The sequence below is a fragment of the Hevea brasiliensis genome, chromosome 10 (assembly GCF_030052815.1).
Source record: "Hevea brasiliensis isolate MT/VB/25A 57/8 chromosome 10, ASM3005281v1, whole genome shotgun sequence".
Lineage (NCBI taxonomy): Eukaryota > Viridiplantae > Streptophyta > Magnoliopsida > Malpighiales > Euphorbiaceae > Hevea > Hevea brasiliensis.
The window spans coordinates 3,378,966-3,400,294 of NC_079502.1; the positions used below are offsets into that span (position 1 = coordinate 3,378,966).

The following is a 21,329-nucleotide window of genomic DNA, read 5'->3' on the forward strand; positions in this document are numbered from 1 at the left end:
AAAGGGGGTTTGCAAATTGCAATGAACTTGGCCTATATATAATAAACAATTAATTAAGCACTTGCACATGAAACTTCAAATTAGGGAGGGCAGAATTGGAGGAAACAAGAGGGGAAAAAAACAAAACCAAAGAGAGTTTCATTAACATAAGGTGCAATTACAATTAAATTTTTTCTGCCATTACACCTTCCCAACAAAACCCACAGGCACATATACAAATCTCTCACTGAGACCTCATCCTGTTGAGTTGGTTCAAAGCCGGTTGTAGAATATTGTAGAGCACCCAAAGAAGAGCAGGAGCAACTACAAACAACAGAAGCTGACCCCTATTGTCACTAGTTGCATCAGCAATCATGGCAATTTCACTAGCTGATGCTTCTGGGGCCAACATGAACCCTGATGTGGCCAACCCACCAAGACCAACCCCAATTATCACTCCCTTTGTCTCTCTCATGCGATTCAGTTGGTTAAGTGCTGGTTGGAGGATGTTGAATAGCACCCAAGCTACAGCTGGTATTATGGGAAGCAAGAGTGCTAAGCCACGGTTGTCCCCTTCTGCTATTTCTGCTATTTGTTGGGCAGCCAAAGCAGGATCACATGAGCTTAAGGTAGAAAAGATAGCTCCAGCTATGGCAGTACCTGCAAGAGCTGTCTTCTCTCCTGGCTTTGAGATGGTTAGACCTTTAGGGAGGTCTTGCATGGAGAGAAGGGAAATGGGTTTTGTGGATGGCTTGTTTTTTGTTGAGTTAATGCTCAAGCACTTGGCATTGAGCATTGCCATTGTAGCCATAGTTGCTGCCATGGATTGATGAATGATGGGGTGGCTCTAGTTTTTCCTGGGTGATGATGATCTTGAGCTCTACTGGATTGGAATGATGGGAAATTTTGACAAGACAAGATTGTAAGGCCAAGACAGGGAAATGAGGTCCAATGGAATTATGGTTTCTGGATTCTTCTCTTATCGATAGAGTGGAAATGGTAAGATATGGACCTCACATTTCAATCTCTTATCACTTGCTTTCAAGATTCTTAATCTAATGGGGTTAATGTTAATAAGGTCCATAACTACCCTCTTAGTGGCCTAATTGTACAAATTGATTGTAAAAAGATGGGCTTTTTATTCACTTTGAACATCTTTTATTTTTAGCCCTTTCCTGCTTTTACCTTTGCACATGAGAGCCCAAAATATTTGGGCAATCTGGCTGAAACCAAATTGAGACTAACATGGAAGCGTTAGTTGGAACCTAGAGGCCCAAAAACCCTACCTATTTGCATAATATTTGCCCATTAAACTAAATTAATGTAAAATTTATTTGAAATTAAAGTTGAAATTACTTTTTTTTAAATAATATTTTAAATGTTATTAATAAAAGTGATTTGAGAAATTTATTTATGTTTTTTAAATATTTATAATTAAATTAAATAAAATTTTAAAAATTTTTATTAAATATTTTAAGATATTATTGTTTTAATAACAATATCAAATAAATTTTAAGTAATTCATGTACTAATAAGGCCTTTTTAATCTTTGAGTTTTTGCTTATGAATGGGTCATTTGAGAAGCAATTATAGAGATTTTTTTTTTCTCTTTACAAAATTAACATTTTTAATCTTATTTGAAATTAAAGTTGATTTTTTTTTTAAATCAACAAGTAATTAAATCAGTAGCGTAAAATTGATCTTCAGATGAACTTTATTTATAAGGCATTCTTGAACCGAACATAGGAAAGTTACGTGTTTAAAATTAAAAAAAAATAACGTTTTTGATTTTAAAATTTAAATTTATTTCAACATTAAATTTTTATAAATTCTAATTTAAATATTAGATATCACTAATATTAGCACTCCTTTTTTTCTATCAGAAACTAATCTTAGCACTCTGTTTAAATTGGGATTTTATAAAATAATAAGAAAATTTAATATTTTAAAATCATATATTTGAATTTGAGAAATCCATAATTTTGTAAGATATATTTTTAAAAATTTTCATTTCTAGCCATTAAATCAATGATTTAAAAAAATTTTCACTTCAAATATTTTTTTCTATATAATTATAAAAATTTTAAATTTTAAGTTAAAATACAATTTAGTACCATATATTTTCGTATTTTTTCAATTTAATGATTGAAGAAAATTTTGTGACAAATTGATAATTAAAATATTAGCTATCAGATGTAATATGTTGACATCAGAACCACATCTGACATGCATGTTGATGCAGATGCTAGCATGCCCTTATAATATGGCACTAATATTAACATTCCACATCTGACATAGCGCTGATGTCAATATAATACATCAGCAATATGTAAGCACACTCAACGGTATTAGTTACATTCCTTCAATTTAATAATGGGGCGATAGTTCAATTATCGATTTATCACAGAACTTTTTTTAATCATTGGATAAAAAAAGCACAAAAATATATAATACTAAATTGTATTTTCTCATGTTTTTATTTACTTTATTTCTTTATCTCATAATAATATTTAGAAATGCAAGTTGCCTTTGATTAACTATTATTTTATCAGAAATGATTCTCAACTCAAGTTGATCCATATTAAATGTGGATCAATGAATCTTCAATAATATAAAAAATCTTTAATACCTTTCTTTTTTTTGGAGGCAACTAATTAAAATTTTCCCCTCCAATTAACTTTTATTGCTTTTTGATTTATGAGCAAAGAAGGATATATTCATTCTCATTTCAATGAGTTGTTTTAAATAAAAAATAATAATAATATTTCTATTATACTATATAACTATATATTATACACATATATGACATATTATTATTTTGATTTTTTTTGAGTAAATGTCAATAATTAGTCTTTAATTATATAAAAATGTGAAATTTTACTTAATTTAAATTTTAAAAATTTAAATTTTTTAATGTGTTCTTCTATGTGAAATATCATTTTTTTATCAATAAAGTTATTACTCTTTCTATTGCATTCAACAACTTTGCTCTAATTAAATTAAAATAATTTATAGAAGTTATGTTATTGAAATATTAAAAAAAAAAAAGAGTTCAATCTATCGTCCTAAAAGTTTCAATTAAGGACGTTTACGTTAATAGTATACCCTAGAACATATCATTTAGTATGTATCTTGTACATATTTTATTAATAAAAATGCATTTTTCACTTTTTCGTTTACATAATATATTTATGTGTAATAGAAAATGTCCATTGATATTTTGTTAGAAATTATATTCTTAAGTTGTTAAGAATATGAGTGACAGTATTTTTAGCACAAAGTATCATAAATTGGTTCACAATCGATGATACTTCACAATAAGGACATGACTTATCCAAAAAGATTGTAATCATGTTTGTTCCCAAGTTATTTATATGAGATGTAAATAAGATGGAATTGTGAGTCTCATGCCATATAATAAACATGATAGGCACTTATGCATGATAAGTAGGTCGAACCAGTGACATTTATGACATGCACATGGAGTTTACTCTTGTCAATGCATTGTAATAAATCATATCAGTGCATATAATCTTTATACCTGAGATAACACAGTTATCTTGTATATAGGTGGTTTGAGTTTGATACTGCTTTCATACTTGTACTGTGTATAGGTATATGGGCATGTGTTGGCTCCTACTAGTTATATATGGAGGTAGGTGTTGATCAAAATAGAATTTGTTACCCTAAGTAAAGAGAGATAAAGTCCTATTTTCATTTAATTGTTCTTGATGTTTCAAGTTCCTAGTCAGGACAGACAGATTTAATCAGAAAAGTATTTCTGATGAAAAAATCTTTTTAATCAAGAATTATAATGAAAAGAGAATATAATATTTATAGCAACTGGAGTTTGACATTAACCATGGCTCCAGCTGGAATTGTGATTTTATAACAGAGAGATTTTAGTGCATGGTAACATATGATTATAGGTTCATTTAAAGGTATTCCTTTTACTGATTGAGTGGTCATGGCATGCTATGCTAGGTGTCAATCATGGTCTATGAGATACCTAAAATGATTTAGATAAATCATTTATGGTAAGAAAGAGTTCTGATGATATTAAGAGTTAATATCATATCTCATTGCCAATCAGTGATGAGTCTAGTAAGTCACACACATACACAAGATAATCACCAAGTTAAACGTGATTTAATTGATTAATTAAAGAATTTAATTGATTAATTAAATATGTTTGGTTTGCAATAAGATTGTAAAGTCCATAGCATAACTTGAAACTAAATCTAGATTATTGGATATATAGTATATGTTAAATTTATATTTAAAGTGTCTAAATATGAATTTAATTAATAGAGATTAATTAATTAATTTATATTTGATATAAATTGATTAGAATATGAGAAATAATTATTTTGGGTTAAAAACTCAAAATTAAAACACAAGTGTAATTTGGTCATTTCACAGGGTGACATGTGGTACCATGAGATGGTGACACATGGTACCATATAAGTTTGTCATTTATCTTCCTATCATGCAATGTGATTAAAGTCAATATTAAATCTAGCTTTGACACTTGGCTTACTGTGATTAGGTCAATTAAGATTAAGATGCAAACAGGTGATGACATGTGGCAAGGGTTTTAAGTGATGATCTAATTATATAAAGTGATGTTATGAGAAAATAAAAAAAATCAGCCACTCTTCTTATTTTCCCACAAGTGTGCCGCCACCTCTATGTTCTCCTCTCTTCTTCTTCTCCTCTCATCAATTCAAAGAGAATTGTCCAAATTCTTTTGAATTAAAATTGCTAGAAATTATTTTTAGTGTCATATACACATCTACAACCTCTCTAAAGGCAAATCCCTAATTTTTAATTTGTTAACAAGACTTGAAAAGCTGGTTTAGGGGCTGCCCATTGGTAATCTTGGTGTGGACAAGCTAGAGGGACGACTCTTGGGGTCCTAAGTGTTTCACAAATGTACCAATTACATCTACAGTGCATCAAACGATTAGTGCACATGTTATTCTTTTAATATAGAGTTCTAATGAATTAATTTGTTAATTCAAAAATCTTAAATGGCAAATGTAGATCCTAATACATATTAAAAGAGTTTTAATATGCAATTGAACATTGAAATCAATTAGGTACATAATGGACATGACATGATGCATGAAACCCTATAAGAAATTTTTGAATTCAATGTTCTAATTTAACAATTTTCATGCTTCCGCTCCTACAGTTTACAATAAGTATACGGTCATCCAAAAATTGGTAAAATTGAGTGTACAATTTTGGATCATTTTTTAAATCATGAACGTAAGTCATAGATCACCTTATTCTAATCCGAGCTTGATTAATATTTTTAAAATTCGAATATATTTCAATCCCGATTATTATTATCTGAAAAATATCTGAACCTATTCAATTTTTTATATCTTAATTAAAAATAATACAAAAATTATTTTTATTAATAATTTATATTTTAAAAATTTAATAATTCCATCAAATATTTCAATTTAATTTTATATAAAATAAAATATATAAAAATTTATAAATATTATTATTATTATAAAAAAATATATATTTTACATTTAATTAAATATTTATATAAACAAGTTTAGATAGTAGATACCTAACGTGTAAAACTCAAAATCGACTCGAACCTGTCACGTATATTAAATTTTGAATACAAACTCGTCTCAAACCCGATCATATGCTATACAAATCCATCATATTAGGATTATGTTAGATCGGATATCCACAAAAATCTACTTTGTTGCCATCCCTAGCGCTACCTCATACCTAGACTTATGTGAATATATCTAATTGTCTTTATTTTATAATCATATACAAAATATAAATCTAAAAATATATAAGTAGATCATTTTAATTATTATTATATATATAATAATTAATATATATAAATATTATAAATATAAATTTATAATAAAAGATTAATTGATGAATTAGAATTTTATTCTCCATTAAATAAGAGATTGTATGAAAAAATATTTTTTATTAATATTATTATTATTATTATTATAAAAACATTAATATTTACTTAATAATAATTTTTATACATTATGTTAAAATATTTTTCATAAAAATAAACAAGCAGTATGAGTGTATATAATAAAAATATATTTATCACAAAAGTATTGATAAAATTTTAGAGTCAAAGAACATTAATTGAAATTTTAATTTTTAATATATATATATATATATATATATATATATATATTTCTTTTAAGACCTTTTGTTATAATAATTAACTAATTTAATATCAAAAAATTTTATTTCAATTATACTATAAAATAAAAAAATAAAAGTATATAAAAAATAAAAAAGAGTAACATAATGAGAGAGAATTTTAACATCAAAATTAAACTGTGCACATTATTTAAAATATATATATATATATATATATATAGCATTACTCTTATTTTATTTATAATTAAGAAAAGAAAAATTGAAGGATACCCACGATTTTAATTGAAAAAGGTCACCTGAAAAAACGGATATTTAATGGGCAGAAACGTGTCACACTTTTCAAACTCTCAGTTCCAGAGGTGGAAGCTCACGTCTCCTCCTCCACCTCCCCCAAATTTCGTCTCCGGCCACGACACCTCACCCGCTTACTCCGCGACGGACTCTTTGACTCCGAGCTCGCTATCCTTAAACCTAGTCTTTTACATAGATACCTCACCCCTTCACCTTCAAATCAGAGTAACAAATACCAAATGTTCACTTCTCTGTCTTCCTCGTTACCCAACCTCGTCTTCTCGCCCTTTCCTGACCGAACCAGAACCCCAAACCTTCTTCTTCCCCGCGCCCAATTCGCTTCCCTTTCTACCCACAAACCGTTTCTTCGTGGGTCGGCCTGTGTCGCTCGTTTCTGGTTCAAACCCGGTCTGTTTCCGGACGGGGATGGCGCGGCTGAGGGGGTGATTACGGACTTGTTTAGTAGAGCTGAGAGTATTCTTTATACGATTGCTGATGCTGCTGTATCAAATTCGGATACAGTTACCGCTACAACCAAACAGAACAATGATTGGCTCTCTGGTATTACCTATTATATGGAAAGTGTTTTAAAGGTTTGTTCTTTCACTTTCACATTTTTTGTATAATTTTATTGAGCCAGGGATTCTCCAGTTAAAATGGCAGTGTATTTCAATTTCATTTCAGGTCTTAAAAGATGGGTTATCTGTTTTGCATGTTCCTTATGCTTATGGGTTCGCTATTATACTTCTAACTGTTCTTGTTAAAGCTGCCACGTTTCCTTTGACTAAGAAGCAGGTTTGTGTCAATGTTGAAGCTTTTCTTTTGAGTTTTTGTGTGAAGAATTTTGTATATGTTTGTAAATTTGTTTTGGGCAGGTAGAATCTGCAATGGCTATGCGATCCTTGCAGCCTCAGATAAAGGCTATTCAGCAACGGTATCCTGGAGATCAGGTGAATGTTTCGTTATGTATTGTCAGTACAAAGTACAAACTAACAGCAGTTCTATAACTTTTGAGCTTCTCCCTTTTCATTGATCAAGTTTATTACTTGCGTTTACCGGCAGGAGAGAATTCAACTTGAGACAGCCAGATTGTATAAACTAGCTGGCATAAACCCATTTGCAGGTGCTTTTCTATTACTTGGTTATTACAGATTTTCTACAGTCTCTAACTGAAAATTATGATTCATTGGGATATCACTATGCTTTCATTGATGATTTGAGTGAGTTTGGACAAGCATTGATGTGTTTACAAATACTGATAGCTTGCAGAAAAATTCAAGCACTTATAAACAATCCCTCTTCTCTGTGAAGTTAAGCAAACTTCTATATACGAGCTATCAGCTTCAGCTTAGTAGCAATAAAAGTTTCTAAGAACTGATTCAAAATTTTTTTATAATTGGGAACTTCATCTGTACCCACCTAGAAGACACTAATGGTTCTTTTTAAGGCTCCGGCTTTAAACCTTTTCCAGTTTGTTTGTAGCATCTGAATAAAAATGTTATATTTAGACAATTAAAAAAAGAGAATTTTTACAGGAACTATTAATTCTTTTTTATCTATTCACCTTCTGCAATTTATCTCGACTGTAACTGCATGATTAATGGTGTTACTTGAATAGATTTTCTTTTCCTCTCAATAGGAAATAATCTAAACTCACAGCCTCTCTAATGTCTTTTTACTGTTGTTGACAGGATGCCTACCTACTCTTGCCACAATACCTGTGTGGATTGGACTATATAGAGCCCTTTCGAATGTAGCAGATGAGGTACCATTCTTTTCTTATTAATTTATTGATTGTTTCTTTTTTGTTGCTTTTAGCTCTTTGGCTTTTTATTTATTTCTCTCTTCTAATTGAATCCCTCTGTCTGATATGAAGGGACTTCTTACTGAAGGATTCTTTTGGATACCATCCCTTGCTGGTCCAACTACAGTTGCAGCTCGTCAAAATGGCAGTGGCATCTCTTGGCTGTTCCCTTTTGTTGTGAGTTTGTTGGTTCAAATTCTGTATTCTTTTTATACAAAAATTAAATATGTTTGAACTTTGTGGGTATCATACTTGATGCAAGCATCTTGTTGCTCTTCATATGATAGGAATGAGTTGAACCATCATTCTTTTTACATTAAAGATTTATTGATTCTATCATGCTCTCCTTGGTTCAAAAAAAAAAAAAAAAATTCTATCATGCTTTCCTAAGTGCAAATTGTATTTAATCAAATAATGCAGTCTTCAGAGAGTTGGTTTATATATATATATATATATAAGAAAAAGGATCAAATAAGTCCATGTACTTTCAGTGATTGTCAAATAATCCCAAAATAAATTTTGGGCCAAATAAGGTCAAAACTTTCTAATTAAGGCCAAATAGACCCAATTTTTGGCCCAAAAAAAAAATAAAATGTTATTTTCTCTATTTTTTAATAATAAATATCATTAAAAAATATTTTTAATATTAATAATTTTTGTTGTTCTTTCTTTTTTTAATTTTATTTTAATTAAAAATAAATAATTTTTAATATTTATTAAAAAATAATATTTTATTATAAAAAAATTAATATTTTATTATTTGAGGATTTATTTGGCCTTAATTAGAAAGTTCAGTTTTTCTTTAGCCCAAAATAAATTTTGGGCTTATTTGGCCCTCAACTGAAAGCATAAGGACTTGGTTTTTTCCATATATATATATATATATATATATATATATATTCAGAAATTTATAGTATTTTACTTAAGATTCACTTTCTCTCATTTCTTCTTGTTCTTAAAAAAATAATAAATCAATTTCTAGTCAAGTTATCATGCCTAATGGTTCTTGTCCTGGAAATTAGAATTGTGAAAATCTTGATGGTTTGATTTTTCCCCCTCAGGATGGACATCCACCGCTTGGGTGGTCTGATACCTTGGCATATCTTGTCTTGCCAGTATTGCTGGTTGTTTCACAATACATCTCTGTTCAAATCATGCAATCATCACAGGTAAGTCATTTCCCAAATGTGAATTTACTCCTCTATATATATATTCAACTAATTTGTTGTACCAATAGTTCAGGTCTGTCGGATATTTTTTTCTTCCAATTTTTCCTTATTTGTGTAGATGCCATTTTTTTAACTATAGGCTATGATATCCAAACCTTTTAGCAAATTAGAACTTTGTTAGAGCCTATGTGTGTCAAGTCAAAAGAGAACTGAACTGGTGCAGTCATTTGTGACACAACTGAACACTATTGTAAATTTTTTTCTCGTGAATGATATGACAAGTTATTTATTTATTTTTAATTTTTAATCCAACCAAGAAAGTGGTGTTAACATGGACCAGGAAAAATCATTATATTTTATCAAAGCATTGTGTTTTGACTGACTTGTTTCTTCTACACATTTTAAGGAACTTAGTATGTACCCAGCCCACGAGCTAAAGCCTCAAGTTGGAATGGGTTTGGGTGAAGAAAATAGAACATGTCTATCTGATTTTGCCAACTTGTTTCTCTTTTTTCATCAAGTTTCTCGATGATAGTGTAAACTTTAGATTTTTGTGGTTTGCAAAATACTAATTTGATGCCAGAATCCATTACATTTTCATGTTTTAGCACTTGTTATTTTTTGCAGACAAATGATCCAAACATGAAGAGTTCTCAAGCAATAACGAAGATCCTTCCACTAATGATTGGTTATTTTTCTCTTTCAGTTCCTTCTGGTCTAAGCCTTTATTGGTGAGCAGATGCAAAGCCCTTGAATTCTATGAACATAGAGTCATCTCCTTTTGAATATTTTTAGAGGCATTCTCATAAAAAATGTTTCCCACCATATTTTTCCATATATATTGTTTTAGAACTTCTTTGTGATGTTGTGCAGGTTCACAAATAACATATTGAGCACAGTGCAACAGGTGTGGCTTCAGAAGTTGGGAGGTGCAAAGAATCCTGTGAGCCAAGAAGACCAACTCTGGATTCAGAAGTCAGTCTCTGAATTAAATTCCACAAAAACAAAGGCTGGACAAGTTGAAAAATTGACACCAGAAGATTCCACAAAAACTAAGGCTGGACAAGTTGAAAATTTGACACCAGAAGGGTTACGTCCTGGCGAAAGGTTCTTCGGTTTTTCAATCTTTGCCTTATTTTCCACCAATCATGGTTGTTTATGGTCTAAATCTGTCTATTCATCAGATTTAAACAGCTAAAGGAGCAAGAGGCCAAAAGAAGACTACAAAGAGAAGAAGAGAAGAGGAAAGCTGAAGAGGCTGCTGCAAAAAGTAGTTCAATAGTAAATGGTAGTCCTGAAAATGCATCTGATATGGATAATGGAGCAAGCATGGCTAGTGCTGATGTAGTTGACGAGAAGTCTGCAAACAGCATTAACAATTCCTCTACTGTTGGAGTTGTAAAAGTTGATTTATCTGGGCAGAACCTTAAGAAAGATGAAAAGACAACTTCAATTTTGAGTACGGAAAAAGGTGAAGTTTCCAATTCTGAGGCCTCTGGAAGGGTTGAACATCAGTCCTATGAAAATAAACAAAAGGTACAATTGTAGCAATGCTTTATGATCTGGAACTGACATATTCTTCATTATTTGATAACAATCAGATCAAATTTGTTGTTGCATTATGAATTCATATTGTTGTCTTGATTTGTGCAATACTTAATTGTTCTTTGTTCTTCATGGTGCTTATTTGTTTTGTTGAATGACTGAGCAGAGAAGGGTGAGCTGGCTGGAAAATTCTTCTTCTTGAATATCCATGGGATTTGGTCATGCATAAATTTAGATTAGTTCATGCACATGCAAAGGGAAGGGAGATTGACTGAGGCAGTGGTGGAATTTACTTGTGTATGGCTAGTAGATTTGTGTTTCTTGTAGCAACTGTCTTTTGGTGTTTGAAGTGTGGACAGTAAAAATCTCATTTATGGGGGCATCTATTTTCTTCATTATGTGGCAAAAATGCATGCAGAATGCAATGAGATGTTTGTTATATGAATTATTATTAAATTTTAGAGAGTGCTAGGCAAATTACATATTATCATTTTAATTCGGGCTTATATAAGTGATTGGATTATTTTACACATCAAAATGACTAGTCAATTTTAATATTACAATCCAACCATTTATATATAGCCCTTTCATTTTATGTTCTTTCAATGTGGGACAAGTATTCCCAACAATTACCAGTCAATATTGGTGGCATCTTGTTTGGATCATATTGATACCAGAGCTGCTCCACAGTAGGCATGAGAAATAAAGTTGACCTCTAATCATTTCCAGCTAATGCATTGCATCCATAACCAAAATTTCACTTTCTTAGTTCCTATATTCATACATTCGATCGTCATTTGTGAACCCTGGTTTTTTCCCTCCTTTCAGGGGTAGCCTTCAATGTTGAAATTTGTTTCTTTATATTTTGAGAGTTTGATATGGGAATTGTAAATTGTTTCCTACATTTAATTCTGATTTTTAAGTAATCAAAACTTATCTTTATTTATTTCTTTTCTACTTGTGTCATTGCCAATTTATAACACTCAGGAAGTAGAAGTACATGGTAGCATGATAACAGATAGCAAACTTTCTGAAGAAGACGTGCATCAAGCCACAAGGGAGCGATGAAAGAGGGGTATGGCCACTATAGTGGTATTCCAAATGAAGCAAGATTAACAGGCATTATTGTTTACACGTTATGTTGAATGTGGAGAGCAAGGTTTTGTATCCTTCTTGCTAAAAGGAGCATGTGAGCAAGCAGCCTTCACTTGTATCTCTTTTATTTTCTGATTGGTGACCTCTCTGAGGCATATTGGGTGTAAAGGATTGGTAGAATGGTTAAATCAGTAGAAATTTTGGGGCATCCCATTTGATAGGAAATTTTTTTTTTTAAGTGGTCTGTATCAAAGGCAATTTTATGTACTTTCAGATTCTTGGAAACAAAATTCACTGTACAAGTAGAACAATAGGAGTTAAATCTTTTTTCCATCTTTTAGAAGAAGAGAAGAAATAATGAATTATGTGGAGAAATTTCACAAATTAGTTTTTGCACTTATTTTTTTAGGCATATCATGCAGAAGCTCTTGCATATTATCATAGAAAGTTGATTTTGCTGCATGTTGTATAAGAATAATGGACTATTTTCATATGATATTTTAGTTATATGATTGCTTGTCACCAGAGTGAAGTGACGGGAAGCCATGCTCATGTTTGTTATCATGGCTATCAAATTTCTCAGCTTTCACCTTAAGCTTGGTGCCATGGCCAGTTGGCCACGCTTGTTTATTGTCCTGGTGCCATCACTGATGGTTGCAAGAAACTCGAGGGTAATAATTCATTTGCAAGCAGAGTGGATTGGAAATGATGTTTTTGATTGGTACTTTTTTTTTTGGGTAATTTGCAGAGCATTAAATAGTTGTATTCACTGTTTATTATTGACTCATACATCTATTAGAGAGCATTCTAGCATTCAGGCTTTTAGACCAGACAATAAAGTTTCAAGAATTGCTAATGCTAATCCCCACTGGTGGCCTTAATGGGCTCAACTTATTTGGTGCTAATGGGAAACTAGCATGGAAGGTAGACTGATCTAGGTCTTGTTTGGTGTTGTTATTTTAAACTGCGGCTTAGAAAAATTGAGAGGTCTAGATGAATATGCTTTGAATGCCTTGCCGTAGACGTTGCAACTCTTCTGGGTTTTGCACATATTTTACAATCACTAAATTAAAAGGAGCGAAGAGAAAATAAAGTAATTTAAAAAATTATTTTATTCTTTTAATATTTATATTGTTAAAACATATCAAATTATTTTTTAATATTCACAAATTTATTTAAAAAATTAGTTTTCTCTGTTTAATAACAATATGAAAGAGATCCTTAATATGAAAAAGTTTTGAGATCAAATTTTAAGGCTAATATTCTTTATAAATATATATAAAAAATGTATTAATCCTTGGTGATGAGAGACAGAGTAGGATTTTTGAGCTAGAATTAGAAATGATTATTTGTAGGGGAATTTATAATTTCATCCCTAGATTTTGTCTTATATTACACTTGAGTCCCTAGATTTTGAAAAATAATTATTTAGTCCTTAATTTTTATACTATATCACATTTTAGTATCTAAATTTTGATAAATAAATTATTTAGTTTCTTTGATTTTAATATATAAAATAATTTAATCCTTGTAACTTAAATGTTTATAATAATGTCATCCATTGATAGGAGAATTAAATTATTTTATATATTAAAATTACATAGACTGAATAATTTATTATCAAAAATTCAGAAATCAAAGTGTTATATAGTGCAAAATCAGGAACTAAATAATTAATTCTAAAATTTAAAAATTAAAATACAATATAGAGCAAAACATAGGGACTAAATTGTAAATTTCCATTATATGCTGAGATGACAAATGATCACCTGAGCCAAAATATAACAATTATTAGTGCTGATATTTGGGTTGACTCAATTGTGGCATGTCTCTCATTCGGTGACTGACTGCATTACCTAGCCCATCCTGATTCTTATGAACAAAATTTTTGAGAAAATCTGCATTCTTGACCAGGAACATGGATCATTGCTTGCTTCCTTGCATGTTTCTTTCACTTCCTTCCACCAAGTGACTTGGCTTCTTGAATCTTGAGTCTCATTTTCCTTATTGTGCTTTTTGAGAATACATATCATTATTAACAAGTTTTAGATAAATAACATTCGAATCATTTTTCAGAATTGTGAGATCTGAGTTTTAATTTCTTATACGCAATAACGAGACAGCAGCAGACGCTCAACTTGTAAAAGACCTTAACCTGACCTTTTGATGTATCAAAATGTTGGTACACATGCTGGTTAAGTAAGTTCCAAGCATTCTGCTACTTGGTGAGGCATGATGGTAGGAAATCATTTTGGTTCCTTTGCCAATTCGCAATACTTTGATGCATAAAAAGATACATGTCAATCTAACAACTATACTTATAAATGGGTTGTGAGGAAATTCAGAATATATTATACTAAATATATTAAACAATTTCATGTCATATTAAAGATATTATTTTGTGATTATATAATGAACTCAAATGTCTTTAATGTAAACTTTAAGGTATTATTTTGTCACTAAGTAGTAATAACCTGAATTTCTTTTAAAATATAAAATTTGTATTTTCTACATTATTCAAATATTATTTTAAAGCTATCTAGCTAAATTATAATTTTGTAATATATTCATCTATGCATAAATTTTAATGCTATTCTTAAACATATTTTGCAAAATCATTTTAAGGTTTCAATTTTAAATAAAATATATATAAATTTGTTTTAAAGTATTAATATTATCATGCTTTTTAATTATACTTATATTTTCATTTATATTTAGTTAAATGAAATAACATAAATATTTGGTTACAGTATTTAAATTACTAATTAGTGCATTTTAAGGAAATTTAATCAAAAGTTATTTAATTGTTTGTTTTAATGGATTTGGTGAAATAATAATAATAATAATAATAATAATAATAAGTTAAAATGAATTTGGACTAATTTGAAAAAGTTTTGGATTTACATGAAAAATCCTTCGAAGATTAGGATTTAAAATAAAATTTTACATAGATTTGTGCATGTGTAGAATGAACCTAGACACCGCTATGTCCAGGTTCATCCCTGCCAATAGCTTTTTTTTTTTTTTTCTTTTTCCTTCCCTCCCTTCGGCTCTCTCTTCCTCTTCCCTTTCTTCATTCTTATTTCCGTTCAAGGGCCACAACGCCGGCGTACCTCACACCTCCTCCCTTAGGCGACACTGGTAGGAGCTCCAGGCGGCAAGGACACCATCAGTGGGCGAAGCAGCCGCGTTTTTCGACAATGGCAGCAGCTCTAACGGCAGGCGAAGAGAGAGAAATGCTAAAACTTCTCCGGTCAATTCCGGGCTATTCTAACCTCAATTTCATGTGAGACGAGTGGCTATGGACTCCTGACGAAACGGGCTCCCTTTTCTGATCATCGGTGTCGCAAACCATCATCGGATTTGCCCAAATCGAGGAGAGAGAAAAATGAGCATTTTCGACCTTTTCGACCACTTTTCCGGCAATTTGACCGTTGGATCGAAAATCTGAGATCACCAATGGACTCAGGCCGACGAAATCTTCGAGATAGGACTGGTCTCGCTCCGATCGAACATCATTTGAAAAAGGCGATAATCGGACAGTCCAAATCGCTTTATGAGTTTTTCACACTTTTTCGATTTTTAAAATTTAAAAATAATTTTATGATAATTATTAACACAATTTGGACTTAATTTAGGTGCAACCGGATCGAGGATAGCTCACTAGAGTCGGGATCACATTTTCAGCCGGATCCGACAGCCCGTCTCAGAATGTGATTGATATTATAGTCAATTCTAACATTTTTAAACATTCTGGACGCGTTCCAGGTGTCAAAATTGACATAGGTAAATTCGAACTCCAAGTTGCTTATTTCCGGCTAATACCGATTTAGAATAAAATTCATAAAATATTCATGGGTGATTAGAAAATTATAATTCCTTTTGCATTAGCCTAATAATATTGCTAAGGACCGCGAGGTAAAGTTTTAGAATTTTTAGAGCTCATATGGGTAGTTTTTGTAAAAGGGGTTAATTGTAAGGACTAAACTGTAATTTTTCACATTGTGATTGTTGATTGTTGGATGGGCCCAGGAGGGGCTATGTGATGTGATTGAGTTGTGAATGTGAGATTTGTGGATATAGAAGTGTATTTTAAACCCTTTTACAGGTTGAGTAGGTCATAGGTATAGGAGAGACTCTGCCGGATTTTCGGCATGACTTAGGGTGTCTTTGATCTTTTCTAAGCTTGTATCGAGTCAAATATATTAAATAATTGTAATAAAATTTTTCAGGTGAGCCGGGACAGCCTTTCTCCTCCGTCCAGCCGCCGCAGTGACCTCAGTTAAGTCTGTGAGTAAAATATTAATTTTAATTATAATTTCAATATTATTATATATTCAGGCATGCTCATGCATCACTTATATGGAGTAGTGTGCGTTCGTTGGCATGCATATGGTATGGTATTGGATATGAACAGGACGGATAGACACGGCTTGAGAGACACTCACTAGGACCCGGTCCTTTATGGATAAGTCGAGGTAGACACGGCTTGAGAGACACTCGCTGGGACCCCGTATTTGGTTTATTAAGCGAAAGTCCGGCTTGAGAGACACTTGCTGGCAGAGGTTAGATTAAAAGAGCTGTATAGGAGATTGGCTCCCATATATGTACTGTTTGAACAGTGTTGGGTGTGTGAATGCTCCAAATTGCCTTTTTGCTGTTATGATGTGATGCATATAAAAATTTTGAGAGTGTTGCATTCCACTCTTTAGGATGCATTAGCTTTAGATAGCTATAGAAATTGTACTTAAAATTGGTATTTTACTCTCTGAGTCGAATGCTCACTCCTGTTCACCATATTTTTTCCAGAATAACCTATTCCTTTCCTCTCAGGTTATGAAAAAAAATTACTTAACTATATTATTATTATCTAAATTTGTAATTTAGAACTCCGCATGTATTAGTAATAGCATTAATCCTCTCATGAACTGCATGAATTTAAGCTTTGTATTAACAAATAAAATTTTTTTATGAGTTTTAAATAGTTTGTAAATGATGTAACAGGATTGAGCTGGGTTTCCCTAATTTTAGTTTTTGATAATTACTGGGTTAAATTGATCCGAAATAAAATTTTAACAGTTTAATTTAAATTATTTTATATGCATATTGGGCCTAAATTATGGGCTTGGTCATGGGTTTGAGAGCAGTAAGACTTACTACGGGTCTCGAGGGCTTTATACCTGTCCAGGTCCTAGTGCCGGTCCGGCCTATAGGTTGAGTCGTGACATAAGTCATGAATCCAATGTTTTTCTTATTTGGGTAACTTCCAAATTATAATAAAAATAGTGGTTGAGTGAAATAAAAGGGTATGTGGTGGGGAAGAAAGGAATAATTTAGTGAGCGTCTTTATTGAGTTGCACAAAGATATGAAATAAAAAACAAAGTAAGTTTTCACATGGAGACATGAGGTAGTCTATTCCAAAAGTAGTTTTTTTTAATTAACATATGATAAATCTTGTAAATAATGGATGATGAAGATGACTCCATAACCATCCTTCATTATTGTTTCAATGTTCCAAACATTTTCCATAACCTATATATTAAAATTATTTAGACGGCTTAACTTAGCTTGATTTAATAGTTAAAAGCATGTTATTCAGATTTAAATATTCACTTCTTTAATCTACCTACTTAAAAAAATATATATATTTAGACAAGTATACAAGTGACATTTACTCTTTCAATTCTTTTCTTTTTCTTGAAAAAAAGACCCCAATATGAAACACTCTAGGGCGGCAACAAAAAAGCTAAGAATGCCCAAAGTGGTATTTTTCCTAACTCCATTAGACCATAAATTACATCTAACATGAATTATTAGTTGCATTATTTAGAAATTATAATGATTATTTGTGGAGCAAAGTAGAACTTTTAATTTAATGAAACCATACCGTTAGTGTTTAGAGTAGAATTTAAATAGTGATCATAATTTCATGCCAGTTTTCACATTTGTAATGAAAATTTTAAGACAAGATAAGAGAACATGCTTTGAGGGTATTTGGCTTAACTTATTAAAATTAGTTCATAAGTACTAAGTGTTTATAAGTTAATTTGAACTTATAAATATTTAAAAGTTTAAGTAATTATATGTTTGGTCAAAATTTTTATAAGTAACATATAATCAGTTGATATGTTTGGTAAAAAATAACTTATAAATAAATTTATCATTAAAATGATAAAAATAATATTAAATAGAATTTATGATGAAATTTAAAAAATTAAATAAAGTTAATATAGTAAAATATTAGTCAAACTAATTTATAAGTACAAAATTTTTAAGTACTAAAATAAAAAATTAGGTCTCTCAGTTTATTTTTTTTTTTTAACTTATAAACTCAATTTATAAATTAAAAAATTGATATAAATAAATAAGTTGGTCTATTTTTAGAGTTTATAAGCTAGTTAAATCAATCTATAAGTTAAGATAAATACCCTCTTAGTATTAATGTTAGAGCATTGACAAGAAAAATATTTTCTTAAATTTTTAATTAAAATATATTAAAAATTAATTTATAATCAAATTTCATATATTTTAATCATAAATATATATATATATATATATATATATTATTTTTAAAATTATTAATATTAAATTCTCTATGTATTAAATCCATATAGAGATTTTTTCAACAAGTACAGCCTTCTAAAAAAAAGAATCAAAAGAAAGGTTTAATATAATAAGAATTTAATTTGTGGTGCAAGTTGTGTGTTCCCTTTGCTAAATTTAAAAAGAACCATAGAAAGGCCTTATTAACCATAGAAGAACATCCAAGAATATTTCTTCTTCTTTATTCTGTTCAAACCCTCCTTTCCTTTCTATGCCAACCAAAATCAAAAGCAAATCTACTAAAAATATTTATTTATTTATTTATTGTGAAATATCAAAATTCTCCTCAACTTGCATATATGTAATTGTACACAAATTCTCCATCTTTCTAATTTAATTAATTTTATTTCATTTAAAATTTTTTACCTTTAAAAATAATTTTAATTCATCATTATTTCATCTTTCTTGAGAATAAAAGAGGCAATTTTATGGGAAAAAAAATGCTCAATTTCACTCATCCACTATTTGGAATCTAAAACTTTATAAAAATTTAATTTAATTAATTTCTTTTTTGTCAATTTTCATATTTTAAATTTAAAATTTTATTTTTTTAATTTAAAAAATATTTTTTAAAAAATAAAAATAAATAATTATGTGAAAATTCAATTATTATTTTTTTTCTTCCAAACTAAGTATTAGCACATTCTATTAGAGCAATAACATGTCAATGTCAATTTTTAATCAATCAGCAAACCCACAACATCTGAGCACAGGATTGCACATGATTTCAACTTTGGCATCCCTAACAAGGTTGACTAAATTCACTAATTTCTCCAAAAAATCTATTCAGCAATGTAATTTTATGAAATGGGTAGCTAATTAGACTGCTAACTGTTAAAAAATATAAATTAATAAGCTTGTTTGTGATCCCTCCATTTTCATATCCATTATCATATGTTAAGATATATATTATATTCTCCAACTTCTGGTCAGGCAAAATTAATAATTTAATGATAAGTATTTTTTATTTTATTAATAAATTTTATTCTAATTATTAATTTTAATAGATTTTATGTAAGTCTAATCAAAATTAACAATTTTATATACATTAAATTTTACCAAATAATTTCTCCTATTGACCTGAAAAGTTCCTTACATCTTGCGTTGCCCAAAATAATGCACCTTGTCACACACGTCCACTTCTGTCTAGTTGGAAATTAAAAGTCTTCTTTTGCAAGCTGGGCCGTGTTTAAAGGCTATCGCTGATTTGGCAGGTACCAGATTTAAATTATTATTATTTTAGGTACCATTTGATAATTTTTATTATTAACCGTTTTAATGATTATTAATTATTTTATTAATTATTAATAATTAATTATTTATATAAATATTATAATATAAGTGTTGGATACCTATTAAATATAAAAATAATGATATAATTTTATTAATTATAATTAAATTATTCTCTTAATTTTTAAAAATTACGAGGAATAATTTTTTATGAACGGTCTCAATATTTGAATACTAATATAAATATTATATTATTAAATAATATAAATAAGAGATATAATATTTAAATTTTAATTAAAATACTAAAACTTACTTTAAAAGCTATAGATTATAAAAAAGAAAAAAAATCTTCTTTTGCAAACCCACACAATAACATGCTTTTTCCCCCAAAATTTTACTATTTATCTTCCATTTTTCTGTGTGTTGGTATATCATTGTTATTATACACTGCAAAATTACTTCTAATCCTTAAAACAAAGTTGATTTTGATTAAGAAAATAGATTGCAATCTATTGGAAAATTTAAATAATAATCAATTTCAGAGTTTAATCATAAATTGATTTATATTGCTTAAATTTTTTTTTTCTAAACTCAACTCAATATTTAAAATTTCAAAAACTAATTAGGGGTATTTAGTAACTCCAAATTGAGCGATAGATTCTTTATCACTAAATTATATTATTAACGATAAATTCATATATATATATATATATATATATATATTTATAAATAATATAAATAATAAAATATATTTTCATCTAAAAGTTATTCTCTTCTCACTTTATATATATTATAAAAATATATATAAATTTGTGCTTTGCTTAATTGATGATATGGCGTTGTTCATAATTAATTTAATATTAAAATGTCACATTTAGAATAATAGAAAAAATTTAAATATTTTAAATGCGTAGGCGGGGCATAAATATTTTTATTAATAATTTATATTTAAAAATTAAATATTTTCCTAAAATATTTAAATTAATTTATTTAAAATTAAGAGCTCAAAAGTTTTATAAATATTATAAAAATATATATTATATTTAATTATTTATTTATATAAATAAATTCAATTGTTATTATTAAATTTTAGTTTGTTTTAAAAATCTCTCTCTATATATAAAAACAGACATATATTCTCAATAAGTCCACACATAGCATTCTCTTTCAAATGCTAGCACTTGATACTCTCTATTATATATTCATGTAAGTTATAATTTATTTAATAGTAATCATTATTTTTATAATAAGTAGTTAAATAAGTTACAATATATTAACATATATTAATTACGTATATTTATATATATTTATACTTATTATATATATATATATATTAATTATTCCTATTATGAAATTTTTATTAAAAATTTTGAGAGAAAAAAGTAATAAATATAAAATATCAAATAATTAATATAAAATTTAAGACATTATATTGTTTATATAT

General features: G+C 29.2%; 2 protein-coding genes and 1 long non-coding RNA gene across 3 annotated transcripts; 2 read left to right on the plus strand and 1 right to left on the minus strand.

Moving 5' to 3' along the window:
- Window positions 1-117: 117 nt before the first annotated feature.
- LOC110646023 (photosystem II core complex proteins psbY, chloroplastic) lies at window positions 118-933 on the minus strand. Its single transcript, XM_021799312.2, has one exon. It carries the CDS (start codon window positions 800-802, stop codon window positions 224-226), a length of 579 nt encoding a protein of 192 aa, XP_021655004.2. The 5' UTR covers window positions 803-933; the 3' UTR covers window positions 118-223.
- A 5,542-nt stretch (window positions 934-6,475) lies between these two features.
- Window positions 6,476-12,435, plus strand: LOC110646032 (ALBINO3-like protein 1, chloroplastic). The gene is made up of 11 exons (XM_058128919.1): window positions 6,476-7,031; window positions 7,123-7,233; window positions 7,314-7,388; window positions 7,501-7,561; window positions 8,130-8,203; window positions 8,315-8,419; window positions 9,304-9,411; window positions 10,039-10,142; window positions 10,285-10,518; window positions 10,596-10,947; window positions 11,944-12,435. The coding sequence occupies exons 1-11, from the start codon at window positions 6,678-6,680 to the stop codon at window positions 12,022-12,024; spliced, it is 1,659 nt and encodes a 552-aa protein (XP_057984902.1). The 5' UTR covers window positions 6,476-6,677; the 3' UTR covers window positions 12,025-12,435.
- Window positions 12,436-15,694: 3,259 nt separating this feature from the next.
- On the plus strand, window positions 15,695-17,105 carry LOC110646020 (uncharacterized). The gene is made up of 2 exons (XR_009140570.1): window positions 15,695-15,837; window positions 16,284-17,105. It is a non-coding gene; the product is annotated as an uncharacterized LOC110646020 (long non-coding RNA).
- The last annotated feature ends 4,224 nt before the right edge of the window (window positions 17,106-21,329 follow it).